General features: G+C 47.4%; 1 protein-coding gene and 1 long non-coding RNA gene across 3 annotated transcripts; both read right to left on the reverse strand.

Moving 5' to 3' along the window:
- Window positions 1–7,126: 7,126 nt before the first annotated feature.
- Window positions 7,127–11,252, reverse strand: LOC127474586 (uncharacterized). 2 transcript variants are annotated; one of them, XR_007905898.1, is made up of 5 exons: window positions 11,150–11,252; window positions 9,098–9,143; window positions 7,989–8,970; window positions 7,426–7,571; window positions 7,127–7,232 (listed from the first exon to the last, which is right to left on the reverse strand). It is a non-coding gene; the product is annotated as an uncharacterized LOC127474586 (long non-coding RNA). The 2 variants fall into 2 exon arrangements; XR_007905899.1 differs by having other exon boundaries at window positions 7,149–7,235.
- LOC127474504 (ankyrin repeat domain-containing protein 26-like) lies at window positions 11,173–20,710 on the reverse strand. The gene is made up of 13 exons (XM_051795313.1): window positions 20,493–20,710; window positions 19,947–20,061; window positions 19,527–19,700; window positions 19,332–19,438; window positions 18,541–18,631; window positions 17,455–17,630; window positions 17,191–17,284; window positions 16,461–16,724; window positions 15,531–15,766; window positions 14,401–14,527; window positions 12,911–13,192; window positions 12,054–12,289; window positions 11,173–11,374 (listed from the first exon to the last, which is right to left on the reverse strand). The coding sequence occupies exons 1-13, from the start codon at window positions 20,708–20,710 to the stop codon at window positions 11,173–11,175; spliced, it is 2,322 nt and encodes a 773-aa protein (XP_051651273.1).
- Between the last annotated feature and the right edge of the window lie 456 nt (window positions 20,711–21,166).

Raw genomic sequence — 21,166 nt, forward strand, 5'->3', positions numbered from 1 at the left:
CTTGTAATTGCTGTCACCTGCTGCTTTGCCAGATGCCAACAGTGAATTTCTGCTCTGCTGCTCCAGCAGCCAATGGGCAGCACACAGCAGGCAGGAAGAAACTTTCAAACACGTCTTGTCCCGGTTTGTCCCAATGACAACACAAAGTGAAGGCCCAGAGGTTCTGCACCAGCTTTCTCAGGGGAGAGACGCTACAATGCACCGCAAGCAGGCTGAAGAAATTTCCCTTCTTCTTTGCAGGCTACAAACCCCTCCACTTCCCACAGGATCAGGGATTTGCCTGTGTTTTATGGCTACCAGAAGCTCACCCGCTATTATCTTCTGCCCAGAACACAAAGAGGATGGCTCTAAAGCACTGGAAGAGTCTGGCAACTGATTAGTAGCAATAGCTCACCTGTAGGCCATGATCTTAACATGACTGTGCTTCAAGCCTTCACAGAGGAAGGGGACATGTTTGTCTGGCCTCTGGGACAGGCTGAGGATGCAGCTGCAAGCAGAGCTGAAGGGAGCAGAGGAGAACTCTGGCTTGGCCTTCAGGCCTGGCTTCTCTTTCAGCCTTGAAGATATCTGCCAGACTGATTTGCACTCAGATCAAGGGCAGAGAGGGAAGTCTTAACTCCCAGCCCAGGAAGAAAGCCTTAATAAGCCTTCAAAAATATGACTCTCCTCATCCCTCCCACCTAGGTCCAAAGAGCTCCAATTCTCTGACCAAACGCAGCAGTTCTAAAATGTCGCGACAGTTCTGGCAGCCATGCCCTTTCTGCCAAAGTTGGACCGGTCCCCACCTGTCCCAGAGGCAAGCAGAGGGTACAGCCTTGTGATCGGAGAATGGGAGAAGCAAAGCTGGCAGGGGGAACAGAAGAAAAGGAGGACACCTGCTAGAGTCTTGTTGGCGACTGCTATTGCTTCTTGCTGAGGAGCCCCATTATGCTTTGCATGCTTTTGCACATGCCGCACTGTGGGTATGGCCCTGCTTTACTGGTGGCTACTGCTCACCCTCTGCACATAATCACGGAAAGACTAAGGTGCTCTAGTCCAAGTCCTCTTTTGGAATAGGGTTTCCTAGAGTCAGTTGTCCTGATCCCTGAAGGTTGGGAAAAGCTAGGAAAGACATAGGCAAAGAAGACATTCAGTATTTCTGCTTTTTTCCTGTCCTGTGTAACAAGCTTCCCCTTCTTGGTGAGTGATGGGCCCACATTTTCCCTGGTTTTCCTTTTGTCACCTACATGCTTAAAGAAGTCCTTCTGGTTGTCTCTGACACCACTGGCCTGATTCAGTTCCATTTGGGCTTTAGCTTTACCAGCTTCATCCCTGCATGCCCAGACAACATTTCTGTTATCTTTCTTTGCATCCACTCTCTCTAAGCTTCCTTTTTGTGTTTGAACAAGAAACTCCTTATGAAGCCATCCATGCAGGCCTCCTGGAATTTTTGCCTGACTTCCTGCTTTCTAGGATGAAACTCTCTTGAGCTTGATGGAAGTGATCCCTGAATATTAACCAGCTCTTTTGTGTCATTTTGCTTTGCAAGGTGTTGCAAAGGCTGTTAAACCCAACAAGTATGGAAAGGGGGTTTCGATGTGAAGAAAATTAGTAGGTTGAAAACCAGGATGAATGGGCTCTGTCTGTAGCACTGCGCCAGATAAATGAAACTTACCAGTAACATAGTTCCTTGTGGCACAGCTGCTGGGATGTGCAGCGCAAGTCCTCAATGCTATGTTAACTTATGACCCTTGCAGTCATTCAGCCCCCAAGGACAGCTCCGTTTGTGTTCACAGAGATCCAATGACAGTAAGAATCACTGCCCAGCCTAGTGTTCAAAGGAGATGACAGTGTAGAGATGGGGGAAATATACTGGGGGATTTGTTCCCCAGTGTCATGGGTTTACTTGTTCTAAAAAACCAAAGGGAATTTTCTTTCCCCTGCTGTATGTGGGGGAGGAATGTTGAATGGGGAGGACAGTTTTCTGCTTTGGGTGATTGCCTACACAAAGGAACTGGCTGGCAGAACTACATTCCAGCCTAATAGCTCTGTCTGGGGCTGGGTGTGTGTGTGTGTGTGAGGAGTGAGCATGGGTACCAACCAGCTGCTGCAGATCCTGATAGCCCTGGCCTGTCTGTGTGTGTAAGCACAGTTTATTGATAGGAAGCAACCGAGAGAATAAACTTTTTTAATATCCCTTTAGTGTCCCTTTAATTCCCCTTTTACTATTGAATATTTTTACATAAATAAGTTGTTCATAGTATTTTTCCCTTAATTTCCCCTTTTACTAACCAATATCATGTTAATAGTTATCCATAATATTGTGTTAAGATCCCTTTTTGGTATCCCTTTAAACTCTCTTTTTACTAGTTAATATCGTGTTATAAATGCTGTTTGTAGCATTTGTTTTTTAAGGTCACACAGTAAGGTAGTTATTTTGTATCTTTTTTTAGTTTTTGATTCTTTTTGCTAATTTTATTATTATTATTACTATTCTCACTGTAATAAAAGATATTTTGTGCGTTTGAATGTTTCTGGCACTTGTTTTTTTTCCGGACATGTATCCAAACGAACTGTTACAGATGTCCGGCTGCCTCTGTGGTTCAGTAGTTCCATCTTCTTTGTTTATCTTCTTCTCACTTCAGTGTTCACATTCCTTTACAACCTCACAGCTGCAACCACTCAAATTCAGGGCCCAAGCTGTCCACAACTCAGTCACCTCCCACAAGGGGTGTGTGTGTGTGTGTTGGAAAAAGCTCTGAGGCTGTTTTGCTCTCGACCTGGTCATCCGGCTGCTCTCCAGCCTCGGCTTGCCTGTGCACTGCTCTGTCTCCAGCTCAAATCTGCTCAGATTTCATTGGAGAGTTTTGTACTCATTGACAAAAAAGGGGAGTCCTGACCACAGCCAGCCGCAGACAGCATGAGTTTAGTGGGAAAGAAACCGCCCTTCTTTCCCCTTTTCCCCTTCCCCTCCTCGGTGAGTGGGAAAATCTCCATTTTTCGGTTTCTCCTGCGATCCGGGGCCCCCACACGGCAACCAGCAGAGCCCAACAGCCCCCCCTGCTGACCAACACCGAGCAACCGCAGGCTCTGCTCCTCCAGTGATCCAACAGCGCCCTCTGCCAACCGGGATTAGAATCGCACTAGAGGACAGAGAAGTGTCAAACTGTTTCCTTTTTTTGCGGGTGACTTTTTGGGTACAGGATTATTGTTTAGTTGTTTTAGTGTTCTTTTGCTGGTTTTGCCAATACATATATATCCTTTAATAAAGGGTTGTTATTTTCCTTTTTTCCATACTTTCTTGATTGGAGCCTCTTAATTTTGGATTTACAATTGCTGAGAGAGAGGAGTTTAGTCTCTCATAACTCGCCCTCCTTAGCAAAACACTTTCAGTCTCCTTAAACTGAGACACCCAGTATGTTTGGAAAACTTATAACACCATAAGTAATTAGTGGTAATTACTTATAACACCATGGTAATGAGAGTTTCGTGCCAGTGTTTTCCCAAGTGACTTGCACAGTGTGCCTGTCCCCAGGCCTAGCATCGATGAGGTCATTTTGTGTTCTTTAAGTGTCTCTTTAAATGACATGGTGTGTCCCATAGTCAACAAGGAGTCTTGCAGTGTAAATCCTTTCAAATGGCTAAGGATTTCCCCATATCCCCTTCTCTTTCACTATCCTCAGAGATTCACAGTCTCTTGCAGACAGATTTCTGAACTCTATGGAGCCCCAAACCTCCTGTTAGGCTACAACTACAATTTTTTTTTTTTTGCTAGCTAGCTTTAAAACAGAACTTGATGCAGAGGGTTGTGGAGAATTAAGCAGTGTTGGTACTTAATGCAGCTTTTCCAAAGGCAAAGTACATACTTGGACAGGGCTTCTGTGCTGCCCTGTTGTCTTCCTGCTTGTGCTACTCGAGAAAGGAATAAACTCCCCTGAGTGAAGAGAACATTAGCTGTGCTCTCAGAAATTTGTTGTTGCTTTCCATATGTGTTTTTTGCCATCTAGTGGCAGTAAATTCTTGGTGTACTGTTTGCCTCATAATTTAACTTTCTACGCATGGTACAAAATTGTTTGTTGTAGGACTCCTCCCTCAAGCAGCAAAGTGCAACTCTCCAGCCATGCTACTGACTGTGCTGTTGTGACAGAGGGTCAGGAGACTAGTTGGAATGGTCAGGTTGGGAGAAGTATTCGCTGTCAAGTAAAACATCAGGAGTGCTCAGAATCAGTGCTTTTCTGAAGCTTAATGAGTTTTGAGTTATTTAAGCATATATGATCATATGGACACTCATTATGTGATGATATGGATGCCTTGTTGCTGATTTAGGGGTGTATCCTGAAAGGTAGCAAGTCTTAGGAAGAACAACAGAGAGAACCGGTGTTTTTTAGCCTAGAAAAAAGGAGACTTGAGGGGAGACCTTATTGCTCTCTCCAGTGACCTGAAAAGGAAATGGTAGCCAAGTGGGTGTCAGTCTCTTCTCCCAGATAACAAGCCATAGGACAAGATGAAATGGCTTCAAGTTGCACCAGGGGAGGCTTAGATTCGATATTAAGGAGAAGAACTTTACAGAAGGTGTTGTTATGCCCAGGGAAGTGGTTGAGTCACTATCCCTGGAAGTATTAAAAAGATGTGCAGAAATGACACTTGAAGATATTGTTTAGTGGTGGACTTGGAAGCGATGAGTTAACAGTTGGACTTGATGATCTTAAGGGTCTTTTTCAACCTAAACAATTCTACTACGCTATGCTTGTGGAGCCTCTAAAATAAAAAGCCATATTTTGATGGGAATGTGTGTTTCATGAGTGCCTCCCATCACAATTAGTCACTGTGGTTATTCTGGTCCCCACAGTGCCTGGGATCTAATAGGCAGGCTACCCATCCTGTTTTCATTGGGATAGTTTGGGTAACAGGTCCCTTTGTCTTGGCCTTGCTTGACATGCAACCACACAGCCTAAATATTTAATCCTCAAAATCAGCATTAGCCTCCTTTCTCCAAGACCACTTCCTTAAGATCTGCAGATGGTACCTCTGATACACCCACAGGAAAACAATCTCCTTGGTCACCCGGTGATGACTAAACCTCTCACTTGCTGTGATCACCCCTTTTGTCATAGGTATTACAAAACCTAGCAAAAATTTTCACAAACACAAAAACTTCATTCTACTAGGGACTGCCATCTAGGTGAACAATTTTAGAAAACAATTAGCAAGGTTCCTCTTGAATTTGTTTACATTATTAGACATCATCACTTATTTAAACCAAGACTTGCTGATTGAAGTGTCTGAGCTAATGAATAAAATCTTTGTTATGTCCAGGCATTCATCTAAAAACAATTTTGGCTATTAGCTATGGAAGGATGTCTTTGTTGTTTGCTTTCTTCGCCTTTTTTATTTTCCCTCATTTTTCTGTCTTGGTTGGAGGTGAGGGGGGTGGGATGGGCTGGTTCCCGGGTCTCTCCGCCGGCAGCGCTCTGCCCCCCCTAGTTGGAAGCTGCTCACTTGCAGTCCTGCTGCAGTGTGACGAATTCTATGTACGTTCCCTTTTTTAAGTTCAGCCACGCACCTCCACCGGGAGAGAAGGAGCCGCTTCTTCTGCCAATGCCGTGTCAGCTCTGGACTGCAAGCTTCTAAATATTAGAAGCTGGGGCTCTGGGCCTCACACACAGCACCATTTGTAGGAGGTCAACAACTAATCAATCCCAAGTTTGGGGGTGAAAACCGGAATCTTTATTGAACACGCATCTCACAATTTAAGGGTGCTGGGGGCAGGACATGTTAATGAGGAGGATGGATTATGCTAAGTTGGGGATGGATTATGCTAACTAGAGGATTACACAATTTTCTGCTACAGTCACACAATTGTTTAATATTTCTTGTAACAAGGATTACATGGGGGGGAGAGAACAAAGGGGTTTCTACGTAGTCTGTGATCATCATCACAAAGTCTTTCCATATCTCGCTGCAGGAGCCAGGCCGATCAACATAGTTAAATATCAGTAGGTCTTGTGAAGAAGCATGCGATCCTCAGGTGGTGGGATTTCTTTCAGCCCCTGTTGGTCCATGGCCTGCTACATAATCCTTTTGTGCTGATATCCGAGTTTCAAATTGCTACAGATGACCTAAAGTCTTTGGCTTTACCACAGATGTCTGGGTGGTGTTCTGAGACCCAGACTTCTGTTCAGTCCCAAACTGTTGCCAAGATATCCCAGGCCAGTTGAATGCAGAAGTGGACTTGCAGCCAGATGTCCGCTGACAGTGCTGTTTGTGACTGCAGATTTGCTTCTATGGCGCTCCCAAAGGAGCTTGGTCTCAGCCTCTGCAAGTCTCTCATCAGCTCTGAAACATTTAGAAGCACAAAGAGAGTCATCTTTGGCAGTAAGGCTTTTGCAAAGTTACCCTCCACGTCCTTGACTACTACTCGACTTCTAAAAGCCAGGGGCATTAAGAGTGTCCAAAACAAGCACATCCTTTGATCTGAGCTTGTTCAGAGGGCCTGTTTCTAAGAAATCACACTAAGTGCAAGGAGCAGCAAGTGTCACCTCCATAAGAACGCTGGCCTACCCTGGCCTTCTCAAGGAAAGCTCAAACCTCAGACCCGCTGCCAAAACAGAAGTCAAGAAAGAGCGTTCTTATTTTTGATGCACAGAATCCAACTCTGTTCTCCGAGAGGCCTCTCCTTATTCAAACAGTAAAGGGCACAAGATTCATCTTTTCTGTCCCACACAGGATGAGGAGATTAGAGACTAGCAAAAAGACTGCCTGCTAGAACAACATCAACTTGAAAAAGACACCAATAATGCCATAATGGCACTACTGTGGTGTTACTGCTGGAACTCTTAAAGAGAAAGGAAGACAGGTCTGATGAAGGGAAGGGTCTTAAGGGACTTTCCCCACAAATATGCCCTGTTCTGCTTTCACACATCATGCTGGCGAGATGTAAAAAAGGGATTTTAGAAGGAAAATGCACGAGGAAAAAGGAGTGTGTTATTACCAGTCCAGAAAAGCATGGACTTACCTTTCCAGTTTCTTGGCTAGGCTTTTTCTGGTTTTCGCTTCCACCAGACAGAGCTCTTTGTACTTTTCCACTTCCGCCTGGGTGGATTCTTTCTGAAGAGGTCTGTCTTGCTGGGTGTTTTTTATCCTGTCCAATTGACTTTTGAGATCTCTACTTCTTTCTTCTGTTTTCTGCTGAATCACTATGATGGCTCCGAGGACTTGAGCTCTTTCATGCTCAAGAATCAAGATCAGTCAATCTGCTAGGCAGAAAAAATGGATGTGTTCTTATTGTGAGTGCATAAGAAACCAAGACACCAGCTATGCATCAGTAAACCAACAGGTAAGTGCAATGTGCTTGACATCCATTTAATAGAGTTTATGAGTTTACATTCCGACTGCAAGGAACATGTTTTCACATCTGAAGTGGGGGATGGGAAACCACAGACTCACTGTGAACACTGAATGATTTCCAGAGCCTCTCTATAGCATTTCATTCAAATCCGGTAACTTTTGATTAAAGAATCACGGTGCTCCTCCATTACTCTGGCAAGGGGATCCTGGTCTGTCGGGAGTGAGGACATGGCTGCATATGAAAGCTGGAGAAAACAAGAAGAAATGTGTGACCCTCCAGAGGATGAAACCCCTGTATGAAATTGTCAAGAAGTTCAGACCCAATGCGTTTCGAGTTTTACAGTTGTGTCTAAATATTTATTGTAGTTTTTCCCTTGTTTGTACCCTGAAATTGTTGTATGAAAATGCCCTTGATTGCTGTATCCTTAGGCCCCACTCCCTGATTGGCCAAAGTTTGCTGCATTGCAGTATTTCCTTTTATGGCCACCCTTTCCCTAAACTGGATAAACCCTACCCCCTTTTTCCCTTATATAGTTACACTTTGCATGCTCTGCCCTAGTCCCTCCCTTTCTTCTAGCAAATTCTACCCCTACCTTATATAAGCCTTAACCCACCTCCCTAAAGGAGCCATTTTTTACACCCTCATCCCAAGAGTGGCAAACCTGTTATTCCCACAGGGACCGCGTCCGTGGTCCACATGAAGATTTTTTGAAGATCCAGCAGATCCACTTGTAGGTTTAGCAGTGGCTGGGGGGAAAATTGACAAGATTCCTGGTGTTACTTTTACAGCAGACAGGGCAAAATAAGGCAAGGACATGACAGGCAACACGAGAGACTGCAATCCAGACAGAGACTTTAAAATTTCCAAGGGAACATAACAACAGAAGGGCTAGGTGCAAAGGAAGAAACCCATTTTTTCCACAATTGCTTATCCATCAACAGCATTTCTAAAGCAAGTGGAAGACATTCTGGGGGCTACACACTGAACATCTTCAGGCAATCCACAAACGATTCCCGTGCTAAACAGCCCCCTGTAGACCTCTTCAACCCGAAGTCTCTGCTTTCCTTTTATGTCCAAACCAGTGATTTATTGGCACACTACTACTACTACAGAGCACCAGGCACTGCAAAGCAGTAACTCTGGAGGAAGGAATTCCCATGGAACAGGTGCATTTCCTCTTTGGACACCTGGCCTCAAATTCTACAGCATGTTTTATGCTACGTACGGCAAGCACTGAACTGATATTTGCCGAAAAAATACTGAATAATCTTTTCCTAAAGACAGATTATCTTTTGTCACTGATCTTCTTGCTTATTCCAAAAAAGACTGCACCACCTAAGCTACCAAGACAAGCCATGAATCACAGAATAGTAGCAAAAATCAGGAACCAACAGCAAAGAACGGGTATGGTGGGGTTTAGTGCTGAATGCCATCGGTGTACATGGGAGGGGAAGTGATGGCTGAAGCTTATACTTATCGCTTGGCTGCTTTGCTGTTTGTGCTTGAGATGAACTCCAGTGAAGGGCAACTTCAGCTTAAGCCAAGGGTTTCTTTGCGCTTGGTTTTTTCCAGGCAAGTGCATAACATTGTACGCAACATTTTGGTAAGCAGGAAGTTTTCACATTCAAGTCTCAACTGGAAGGCTAGCAGAAAAAAAAAACCAAAAACCTACTTATCACAGGAACTTGATAAAAATGGCTCGAGAGCTGTCAAGAGCTAGAAATAGTCACCTTTTTCCTTAAAAACCCTCCTAACATAATGACACATTACCTCGTTGAAGGTCTCTAGCGATTTTTGCATCCCGTTCCTGTCGTGCCTAGAATTATACAGAAAATACACAGTTAAGACGTAGTATTTACAGAGTTAAGAGGTAAGATTTCAGTGGATTAAGCCATTGTTTTACACACACCCCTTCGAGGAAAAAAACTTTAGAACTTGATATGGTAGTAGAGTTTGAAGCAAATCCTGAGAAGACAAACTGTGTATAGTGAGAGTGAACTATCCTCAGCTCCTCTGTTGACAACAAACTAAAAGTCTCCAGAGGTTGCAGTCAAGGTCAGAGAGAACTTCAGGGGACTAAGTCCTACCAACAAAAATGCAATAGGAAGGAGAAATGTTGGGATCAAAGCAAGCCCCCAAACTAAGAAACAAAACCCGTCCGGACATCAGTCGCTGAAGGCTGGGGAAATGTCATACGTAGTTGTACATCAACTTCCTTGAGAGTACACTCAAGGCTGTGAGACACATGTGGCCTCAAAATGTATGGGTGCTGTTGCAGTCAGGACGCTGAGTGAGAACAGTATCACCATTCTCAGATCACGTGCATTCTTTTCTTGGAATCAACTCAACTGTTTTCCACAAGTAGATCTGGGAAGCAGTTGTTGCAAAGCGTTGAAGTAGCCTATATAGCGATTTGAACTACACATCTGCATAAATTAGCAACTGGATAAAACAATGAGCCATGAAATAACCTGTAGAAATATTTAATTTCTGTAACATCCTTGAGGGAAGCTAGGAAAGCAGTGAAGGTTTCTGTCTTGATACTGACAAAACTTTGAGATGCCCAGAGTTTTCTTCTGGAAAATCACAATGGAAAGGACGAGCTGAAGACTGTTGCTGCACAATTCAGTTTTAGGAAGCACTGGGTACTCCCACTGTCCTTCCCTTCACTATCTGTTTTCCCTGTTCTTTTTCAAAAAAGACACAGCTGTCAACTCTTTTCTTTTCAACTAGGGCAGCTTTTTTCCTCAAACAGGAATGGTTTCCTCCTCTGCCTTTTCCTTCTTTTAACATCTTGCTGCCATCTCTCTGTCCTTTCTTTCCCTCACTTGTTCCGTGCTCCCTGCCCCTCCTGGTCTTCTCCTTTTCTCCCTTTTGCATTGGGTCCCTGGAGTTTGCTTCCTTTCTAGTGCTTGCCTGCAGAATAGTCCCTGCAGATGGTACAGCACTAATTACCTCACGAGTTCTTTCCATAATGCCTGTCCACGCCTCTGCCCTCAAAAACGTGTTCACAGCGGTACAGAAAAGTTCCCGTCTGTAACTGCCGCTGCTATGCATTACCTACACTGCTTGGCCCCTTTTCATCTCCTTGGTGTTTTTCTCTTCAACCGGGTGCTGTATGTAGACACCTTGTTGAAATGGGTTCTTTCCAATGGAGGTGAGGGGACCAGTGAACTGAGATGGACTTCAAAGTGAACAAATGCTTCTCATATTCATCCAACAACTAAACACACTAAGTCAACAGAGAAGCTTGGCCATGCCTCAGTCCCATGCTACGTGGCTGTCCCACTGATGACAACTACTGGTGTGTGGTTTCCACGTCTCCTGGTATAATGCTCTGCATTCTGGAAGGGATGTGCTATCACACTGACTGCTGATTACAGGGCATACTTGGACCAGTGCTATTGCAGAGGTTGCAGCATTGCTGCACAATTAGAAGGCCGTGAAGACTTCCCAAGGAGTAGGGAGTTCTGCTGTTTCATGTAGTAAGATGTAGCAGGAACTACAGGAACAAATGCCTCCTGTCCATAGTAACATATTAAAGCAAGGTCCAGTGAAGAAACTGCTAGAACAAAGATCAGTGATGAAGAAAATGGGGTCTCACAGATGTCTGCTGGCATTTGGCACTCATGGTGACATTAGCCACTTGAAATAGGTCACACATACCATACATGTAAATTTAGTGTAGAACTTAGGTGGGGGGTTGGTGCCCCACAGTGCTCTTTACCACAGTTTGTCTTGAAAAAGAAGGTAGTTACACAGCTCATTGCTTCGATTTCAATATTTTTTGGCCTTTGACCACTCTGGAAAATTTGTACAAACCTGATGTCCTAAAATCTTCAGCTTTACCACAGATGTCTGGGTGGTGTTCTGAAACCCAGACTTCTGTTCAGTCCCAAACTGTTGCCAAGACATCCCAGGCCAGCTGGATCCAGAAGTGGACTTGCAGCCAGATGTATGCTGACAGCGCTGCTTGTGACTGCAGATTTGCTTCTATGGCGCTCCAAAAAGAGGTTGATTTCGGCCTCTGCAAGTCTCTCATCAGCTCTGAAACATTTAGAAGCACACAGAGAGTCATCTTTGGCAGTAAGGCTTTTGCAAAGTTACCCTCCACGTCCTTGACTACTACTCGACTTCTAAAAGCCAGGGGCATTAAGAGAGTCCAAAACAAGCACATCCTTTGATCTGAGCTCGTTCAGAGGGCCTGTTTCTAAGAAATCACACTAAGTGCAAGGAGCAGCAAGTGTCACCTCCATAAGAATGCTGGCCTATCCTGGCCTTCTCAAGGAAAGCTCAAACCTCAGACCCGCTGCCAAAACAGAAGCCAAGAAAGAGCATTCTTATTTTTGATGCACAGAATCCAACTCTGTTCTCCGAGAGGCCTCTCCTTATTCAAACAGTAAAGGGCACAAGATTCATCTTTTCTGTCACATACGGGATGAGGAGATTAGAGACTGGCAAACAGACTGCCTGCTAGAACAACATCAACTTGAAAAAGACACCAATAATGCCATAATGGCGCTTCTGTGGTGTTACTGCTGGAACTCTTAAAGAGAAAGGAAGACAGGTCTGATGAAGGGAAGGGTCTTAAAGGACTTTCCCCACAAATATGCCCTGTTCTGCTTTCACACATCATGCTGGTGAGATGTAAAAAAGGGATTTTAGAAGGAAAATGCACGAGGAAAAAGGAGTGTGTTATTATCAGTCCAGAAAAGCATGGACTTACCTTTCCAGTTTCTTGGCTAGGCTTTCTCTGGTTTTCGCTTCCATCAGATAGAGCTCTTTGTACATTTCCACTTCTGCCTGGGTGGATTCTTTTTGAAAAGGTCTTTCTGGTTGGTCGCTTTTTATCCTTCGCTGTGCACGTTCAAGATCTCTAATTCTGTCTTCTAACTGTTTTTTCAGTGAGTCTAAATGACTGCTTCTGATTTGTTCTAATCTGTCCTGGGAGGCTGCCTGTGCCTGAAGGAGACAGTGCACCTTCAATCAGCACAAGAAAAAGAGAACTCTCTCCAGCAGAAAATTGCATGTACCCAATTTCAAGGCTTTACTAAGAGAGGCAGCTGTGCCTCCTCACTACCAGCAGCAATGAAAGCAGAACCCTGGAGCTACTATTATACAAAGCTACTAATGAAAGGACACTCTCTCTGTAGGACAGGGCATATGGAAAAGGATTCCTCAAAGACAACAGGAGGATCTCCCACCTCCACAACTTCAGTGACTCCTTTTCTGAGCACCTTCCCCCCCTACAAGGACAAAGCAGCACCTGTAGGTCTGGCCATGACAGCTGGCAGTTGCAAAACCCATTGAAGGTGAGCAGCGAGAACCAGGCCAGCGGACAGAGATACCCCCAAGCACTGCAAAGTGGGAATCTGCCTGGGGCAGGCTTTTGATTCAGGGACCTGCCAGCACATCACACACCCATGACAGCCCTCCTGCCCTACCATATTGCCTTCTCCCACTGCCTTCAGGAAAGGCAGAAGCTAACACACAGAATACAGGAGCAAAAGAAAAAGACCAAAACCGATGGCCACAACAGAAGTTTACGTAGCACCTGTGGACACTGGTGAGAAATTCACTTACTTGCAAAAACTCATTGACTTCTCGGAGTTTTTGTCTTATTTCGTGGTCCGCTCGTTCTTCCACCTCTCTTTTACATTGTTCTAGTTGGGTGCGATCCACCATGTTAGTCTCCAAATGGTGCTGGACTTTTGCCAGCTCTTCTTGCAGCTGGCATTTGTCCATCTCCAGGTTTTTGCACTTCCCTCGCAGGGTAGACAGCTCTCCTTGCAAATCCTGATTTTTGGCTTCCAGCTGCGTGCACTTTTTACTTTCCCTGTCCAGCTGCTGGGAAAGTTCAGCAACCTGCAGACAGAAAGAAGAAAACAGGAACTCAGCGTGATGTAAAGGCAGTGAATTCTGTGGAAACCCCAAAAGGGGGTGGCCAGGGAGACTATATTCATCATCTGCTGGCTCGGGACTAGAAACAAAGTGCAACCAGGCTCTTCTTTTCCAGCCAGAAGAGCTTTCACCTCATTTGTCTCAGCATTCCTCAGGTTCCCATCCTTTTGGAGTTCCTCATGCAAAAATGCTACAAGCTTCCGGACTCCAAAGGAATCACTGCAAAGGCAGTAAGTGATTCTACAGCGATGCCTTCCAAACCCAAGTGTAGCTGTGAAAGATGGCCACTTTAGCAACGAATCTGAGTAAGGAGCGGAGAAGGAAATCAAAGGTTCCATGCCACTACTGCACAGGCAGAGCAGCCTCAAAACCACTGCTGGGAACCGTCCTTCTGACTCCCTGTGACAAGAGGGGCTGAAAGAGCTACCCGTGAGCAATAAGTTACAGAGTTTCCCCTGGGAGGCACCTGTCCTCATTGTGCCCTGGGCAGCAACAACACTGTTGAGAAAAGCAAAACGTCAAGTGCCTCCTGCTCAGCTCACGCCTGAGACAGGGCTCAGGGGCTGATTGTGCCCTGCGAGTGACAGCGGTGTTCCTCCCCTCTCTTCCAGGGCAGGAATTCATCTGTCAGACCCAGATGACGCTGTCACAGCCTCCCTCAAGCTACAGCCAGGCCTGAGCTGGGCCCCACTGCTCTCAGCCCATGGACGTGATGTCCTGCAAGGATGGCAGACCTGCCCATCCCTAAGGCCCAGCCAGGGGATCTGCACTCTTGGCTGACCCCGCTTACTGTCAGCAGACCTGTTCTGCTCTTCTTGCTGAGGGCCTGTGGGAGGGCTCCCTGGCCGCTGAGGTCATGCACCCTGCCAGGCTGGCTGCCACTCTTGGCTTGCCCTTCCTCTGCAAGACAGCCTGGCCTCCATGAGCCCTTACACCTACTGCTTTGCCCTTTCATTTGCATCTTTACCCATAATGATGACTACCTCCGTATTAGTTATAGTCATCTACTACTGTAACAGCAGAAGGAGCATTAAGAAAAGCCCATCACATCCAAAATGCAGCCAAGGGAAAAAAAAAATCATCAACATGACAAGAAATATACAGAAAGCATCTCCCAGGTTTCAAAAGAAGTAACATCACAACCAAAAAACCCCACCCAAAGCTCAGCTCACCTCTGTTCGTAATCTGTCCACTTCCTTGACCTTTTCAGAATATCTGTTCTTCATTTCTTCCAGCTGGGACTGGGTTTCTTCATTAGCCCTGAGTTTCCTCCTATCTACCCTCAGAAGCTTTTCCAACCTGCACAGCAAATTAGTTAAGAAAACCATGAAACACAGGAAGAACCAGCCTTTTCCCCACCGTCTCACATAAGCAGCACAGACATCAGAGAAGCACAGAATGGCTTGGCTTGGCAGGGACCTTAAAGATCATCTCGTTCCAAGCCTCCTGCTGTGGGCTGGGACACCTTCCACGAGACCAGGTTGTTCAGAGCTCCATCCAACCTGGCCTTGAACACTTCCAGGGATGGGGCATCCACAGCTTCTCTGGGCAACCTGTTGCAGTTCCTCATCACCCTCACAGCAACCAATTTCTTCCTAGTATCAAACCTAAACCTACTGTCTTTCCGTTTGAAGACATTCCCCCCCCCTTGTCCTCTCACTACATGCTCTTTTAAATGCACTCTTTTCATCCTTGTGGTAGGTTCCCTTCATGTACTGAAAGGCCACAATTAGGTCACCCCAAAGCCTTCTCTTTTCCAGGCTGAAGTATTGCAATTGCCCCAGCCTTTCCTCATAGCAGAGGTGCTCCATCTTTCTAACCCCCTTGGTGGCCTCCTCTGGACTCACTCCAACAGGTGGAGGTCCTTGCTTTGCTGAGGACCCCAGAGCTGGATGCAGCACTCCTGGTGGGGTCTCACTGATGTCCCTCAGGACATCAGTCCTGTGCTGGTGCTTCAGATCACCTCCCTGTCATCCATGTGCCTTGACATAGCTTCTAGAAGGTCTTTTCCATGACCTTCCCAGGCACAGAGGGGAGGCAGACAGGTTGGCAGTTACCAGGGCCCTCCTTCCTACCCATTTCAAAGATGGGTACAGTGGGTTTCCCTTTTTCCCGTCACCTGGGACTTCACCCGACTGCCACGACTTTTCAAATATCAAGGAGAGTGTCTTGGCAACTACATCAGACCCTGTTGGCCAATGTAGGGCAATAATGCTGCTGAGATGTAGACAATGCATTTAGAAGGAAAATGCATGAAGAAAACGGAGTCTCTTATTACCACTCCAAAAAAGCATGGACTTACCTTTCCAGTTTCTTCTCTAGGCATCTTCTAGTTTTCAATTCCTCCAGATACAGGTCTTTATACATTTCCATTTCTCCTCGCATTGCTTCTTTATGAGAGGCCCTCTCTTGTTGGGTTTTCTTTACCCTGTCCAGTTCACTTTCGAGATCTCTAATTCTTTCTTCTAACTGGATTCTCACTGAATCGCAATGACTGTCTCCGTTTTGTCCTAATCGAGCCTGGGAGGCTGCCTGTGCCTGAAGGAGACAGTGCACCTTCAACCACCACAAGAAAAAGAGAACTCTCTCCAGCAGAAAATTGCAGGTATCCAGTTTCAAGGGCCCTGCCATACTCAGAGAGGCAGCTGTGCCTCCTCACTACCAGCAGCAACCAAGGCAGAAGCTAGGAGCTACCACGGCAAATAATTCTTTTCATTGGGAAAGAAGCCCAAATCAGCACTCTTGTTCAAAGCTCCTAATGAAGAGACACTGTATCTGTAGGACAGGGTATATCGAAAAGGATTCCTCAAAGACAATAAGAGCATCCCCCACCTCCACCCCCTCACCCCCACCCCTGGAATTTCAGTGACTCCTTTTCTGAGCACCTTCCCCCCCTACAAGGACAAAGCAGCACCTGTAGGTCTGGCCATGACAGCTGGCAGTTGCAAAACCCATTGAAGGATGAGCAGCGAGAACCAGGCCAGCGGACAGAGATACCCCCAAGCACTGCAAAGTGGGAATCTGCCTGGGGCAGGCTTTTGATTCAGGGACCTGCCGGCACATCACACACCCATGACAGCCCTCCTGCCCAACCATATTGCCTTCTCCCACTGCCTTCAGGAAAGGCAGAAGCTAACACACAGAATACAGGAGCAAAAGAAAAAGACCAAAACCGATGGCCACAACAGAAGTTTACGTAGCGCCTGTGGACACTGGTGAGAAATTCACTTACTTGCAGAACGAGACTGACGTCTTGTGGCTTTTGACGTATTTCCTGGTCAGCTCGTTCTTCCACCTCTCTTTTACATTGTGCTGTTTGGCTGCCATCCAGCACGAAAGTCTCCAAACGATGATGGACTTTTGTCACTTCTTCTTGCAGCTGGCATTTGCTCTTCTCCAGTTTTTCATACTTCCCACGCAGAGTGGACAGCTCTTCTTGCAAAGTCTGGTTTTGGGCCTCTAGCTGCATGTCCAGCTGCTGGGAAAGTTCACCAACCTGTACACAGAAAAAAAAAAGAAAAGGAAACTCAGTGTGATCTAAAGGCAGTGAATTCTGGGAAAACCTCTAAAGAGGGTGGCCATCATAACTGCATTTATCATCTGCTGGAAACGAGCATAGAAAACACTTGAAAGATTCCCTGACAGAAAGAAGAAACTTCACAACTACTTAAAAATTTGTGAGACACTTCTGGGAGCAATACTTCTGGGTCCCTTGGAGCTCATGATGAAACTCATAATTTCTAATCTAAGAATTGCTCTAGTGTCCAGCACAGCAAATACCCTCAGGGCTTTTGTAGCAGCTGGGGAAAGGACCAGGCTGCTTTCTGAGCAGCCTCTACTGAGGAAAAGGCAGAAACTGAGCTCCCCTAGGCTCTCCAGGAAAACTTCGTCTTACAGTTTCCCCCCAGAAATAGGCAACTAGGCTCAAGAGTCACAAAAAGGGAAATTTATGACCAGCTTACTGAGGCAGAGGCTTGCAGGTCTCTCTGAAGGGCTTCAATCCTATTGCTTTGTTGCTGGACAGTGGCTTCCAATCTGGTCTTTTCAATTTCAAGGCTTAAAAACAAATACGGGTCTTATTACCAGAAAATCCAGTTCCAGACAAACTGTGCTAAGTAACAGAATCCACAGCAGAAGTGTCCTTCAAAATCCAACTGACTGTCCCGTTGTTTCCACCCAATCCCCCAAAGCGACAGACACCTTGCTTCACTGGGTTACTCTCTTACTGTTGCACGTGTTCTTCCAGTTGTTTTAGAGTGGTATTAGTCTCGGAAGATGGCAACAGGAGGTCCTGCAGTTTTGGGGAAGAAGTTATTGCTTCTCTTTCTTTATCATCCAAGGCAGTCTTCAAGTCACGAACGCAATGCTCAGACTGAAGATGCTTTTCTTCCTCCTCCTGCAGCTGTAAAATCACGGTAAGAATCCACAGTTGTCAGGGGAGCTTTTACATAGAGGAGCCAGCTGCTGCTGAAGAACTCAGGTGCTGCATGTATGTGTGCATACCCTCTGCCCAAAGAACTGGAATCAATTCAAGTACCTTCAAAGCTTCACTTCTACTACCCAATGAACACAAGCTCTATTCCTTTGTCCTCTTTTACAGCAGCCTCTCCCACCCCTCCACTGCTTTCCTACAGCACGGTTCTAAGCACTGACACTGCCCCTCGGACCATTTTTGTGACCTGTGACGCTTCTTGTATTCCCTTGCTTGCTGCTCCAGGAAAAGATGAGTGAACTAATTCATCTTCCTAAAGGAAGGCATCTCGCAAGTGTCAGAGGTGAAGTGCTCTGGCACATGTGCTCTGGAGCCCAGGATTGCACAGGGGGAGCATGGGGAGTTTTCTTAAGCGGGAATGACCCCGACTGTAGCACAGAGAGAGGTGCCCAGCAGCCCCTAAGCAGGAAGCAGTGGATGCCTGAGGAGAGGCGGCTCTGCTTCAGTGTGGTGGGGCCAGGAAGGATGGCATCACTGACAAGCTAATGACCACCATTTCAGCAAAGGCAGCCAGGTGAACTGCTCCACAGACCTGCCCTGGAGTCGAGAATCACGCCAGGGGTGTGTGGGGAGTCTTCTTAGACCAGGAAAATCTTGAATGTAGCAGAGAGAGAGGAACCCCAGCCCCCCTGGCCGGTCACGGGTGAAACCCTAAGGAGAGGCAGCTCTGCCTCAGCATGGCGGGTTGTGGGGCAGGGGGCCGGAGGGGCAGAGGCAGATCAAAGCCTGATGTAACTGCCACTTCCTTAGGTCTCTGTCCTACTGGCTCCCAGAATACTGTTTTGTCTGGTTTATCCCTGTAGGGACAGGCTTTCCATACCTCCGTGTCAGCCCTGTCCAACTCCTCCTGCAAGCGCAGATTATCTTCCTCCAGGTGAGCCTCATGGGTTCCAGTAACCACAAAAGCAGTCCTAAAGCATCCAAGATTTAATGTGAAACATGTCTGATCCCGCATCATTTTTCCCCTGCTTGTTCCTGAAAGAGCTCTTCACCCCTTTCCTACAAGCTCCGTGAAAGCGAAGCCAAGTACATGGAAGCATTGGAGAATTTATCTTAGAAGGGGCCTCCCTAAAGCAGCCTCAACTACAAGGTCAGGCCATGCTGTTCAGGGCTCCTTGCACTGCTCTTCAAAGTCCCCACAGATGTGGCTGCACAAACTCCCGGGGCAATCCGTTCGACCGCCTGACCATCTACATGGCAGGAAGTTTTCTCCTTATGTGTGGTTGGAGCCCCTCGTGTTCCCTCAGACACTGTTGCTTCTCTTTCTCTTCCCTTCAGAGCACTTAACGCACCAACTATGCCTTGGCTTAAACCTCCCTTGCCTGCAGAGCAGCCATGCTGCTGAGCTACTGGCAAGTTTCCCGATGGCTCTGGGTCTGTGTGGGGAGAGGGCACCACAGACAACGCTTTCTTGCAGACCTCAGCGGGCAAAGTACGAGAGCCCCTAAGGTACGAGAGCAGCCAAGTGCAGACCTGCATTTACCAGTCACACAGGGAACTGCTTCCACGTGGCTCCTCCTTCTTTTTCCAAGCTCATTGCCACGCCCCTCGTCTCGGTCTTGCTTGCAGGCTACCGAGAAGACCCGTGTGCTGTTTTGACAAACCCCTCACCTTTCAAATTGGGCTTGAGCATGCCTGTCCGCTGCTTTTTTCAGAAGGCACTCCAGAATCTCCTCATGCTGTAGGAGGGCTGCAAGTTTTAAGGGAGTAAATCCCATCTAAAAGGACAAATAATCGCCATTAGAAAGACACAGACAAGCTCTGCAGCTGTTTGAAAGAGCAGCTTTACCCACGTGCCAAGGTTACCTGGTTCTGAGCATCACTACTGGCATTATGCTCGAGTAACAGCCCTGCTACAGCTGTATTTTTAGACAGGACAGCCAGGTGAAGGGCAGTGTTGCCGCCAGCGTCTGCCAGATTCGGGTCGGCACCGTGTTCCAGCAGAATAGCAACACATTCTTCCTGCTCCTGCTGTACTGCCTGGGAACAACACACGAAAAGGGAAAGACTTCCAACTTTTACACCCCCCTCTGTCAGAACTTCCTCAGCTCCTGAACGCTAGGATAGAAGACCATCTTCAAAGATTAGCTAACAGAGGCCTATGCCACGCCAATTGCAATATGCATGTTTCTATGGCTCAGCGATGCATGGAATCCTGCCAGACACCTCCCCTTTAACACACCATCACTAATCCCCACCTACAAGATCATAAGGCATTCCACACACCTTCATCAGTGCCGTTCTCTTCAAGTTGTCAGCGAGATTCGGCTGGCTGTTCTTTCTTAGCAGATATCTAAGGACATCTGCATGGCCATTTGCCGAAGCGAGATGCAGAGGTGTCCTAAAAATTAAACACACGCTCTTAACTTAGACAGACAAAAGATGAGCCAAAGCCATGTCTCTACCCAGCACCCTGGGGACCCTGCCCGGACTCTGCTCCTCCCGCTTGCTGCTCTCTGCTGCTGCTGCTGCTGCTGCTGCAATCCTGCGCTGATTAGCCAGAGGGCAGAAGAGAAGAGGTGAGGGCTGAGCAGCTGCAGAACAGCCCTGCAGAGAGACTACGGCAAAGCGGCAGGTCGGCAACACGCGTTTCCAACAGCGCTGGAGCCCGGCCGGCAGCAACAAGCAGTGAAAAGGTCAAGATTTCCCTCTCCCAGCTGACAGGGCAAATCTCACTTTTCAAGCCTTGTCCTTAACAGAGGGCTGCCGAGGACTACTACAGCTTGGCTCAGGAGCAGCCAAGGTGTGCCATCAGCATCCCATAGAACTCACCGCATCTCCTGGTCTTGCCTGTCGATGCCGACGACCTTCACATACCAGCGCCAGCGCCTCAGCCAGGCCAGGTCGCCGCGGGCGGCCGCGCGGTGCAGCCTGCCCAGCCCGTTCTCCCTGAGCTCGGAGGCGCTGGTGGAGCTGGTGGCAGCCCGGGGCTGCCCACTGGTGGTGCTGGATGGTGACTGCCGTCGCTTCTTGCTGAGAAGCCACGGCATGGCCCTGCTTGGAGCTACCAGCAGCAGGAAGTGCAAGAAGCCCCCTTGCAGAGGGGCTGCCGGGCGCCAAGTAGGGATGAGGAATGGGACGAGGGTGAGGTTAAGGGTGAGGGTGACAAAGGGACGAGGATGAGAAGAAGGATGGGCACGGGGTATAAAGCACAAGGCAGACGAGGTTGCCCTGTGCAGCGTTCGTGGCCTGCAGCTACCAAGACGGCGACACAGGCGCGAAATGCTCCCACAGCGGGATGTGCTACTGCTCCTCGAGAGGCTACAGCAGCTCTGAGCGCCGGCTCCGGGCACCAACGAAGCTGTGCTCGACTGGTGCCTGTGGTGTCACAATGGCAGGTGGAACGCTCAGCACGTCACCGTGGGGTGTGGCAGAGGCCACGGTGCAGGGTGAGGCCGGGCGGGACATGGCAGGGTGGGGCAGGAGTGAGGGCGGCCCTGCTGGGC

The sequence above is a fragment of the Manacus candei genome, unplaced genomic scaffold (genome assembly GCF_025592945.1).
Source record: "Manacus candei isolate 608988 ecotype Guabito, Panama unplaced genomic scaffold, ASM2559294v1 h1tg000043l, whole genome shotgun sequence".
Classification (NCBI taxonomy): Eukaryota; Metazoa; Chordata; class Aves; order Passeriformes; family Pipridae; genus Manacus; species Manacus candei.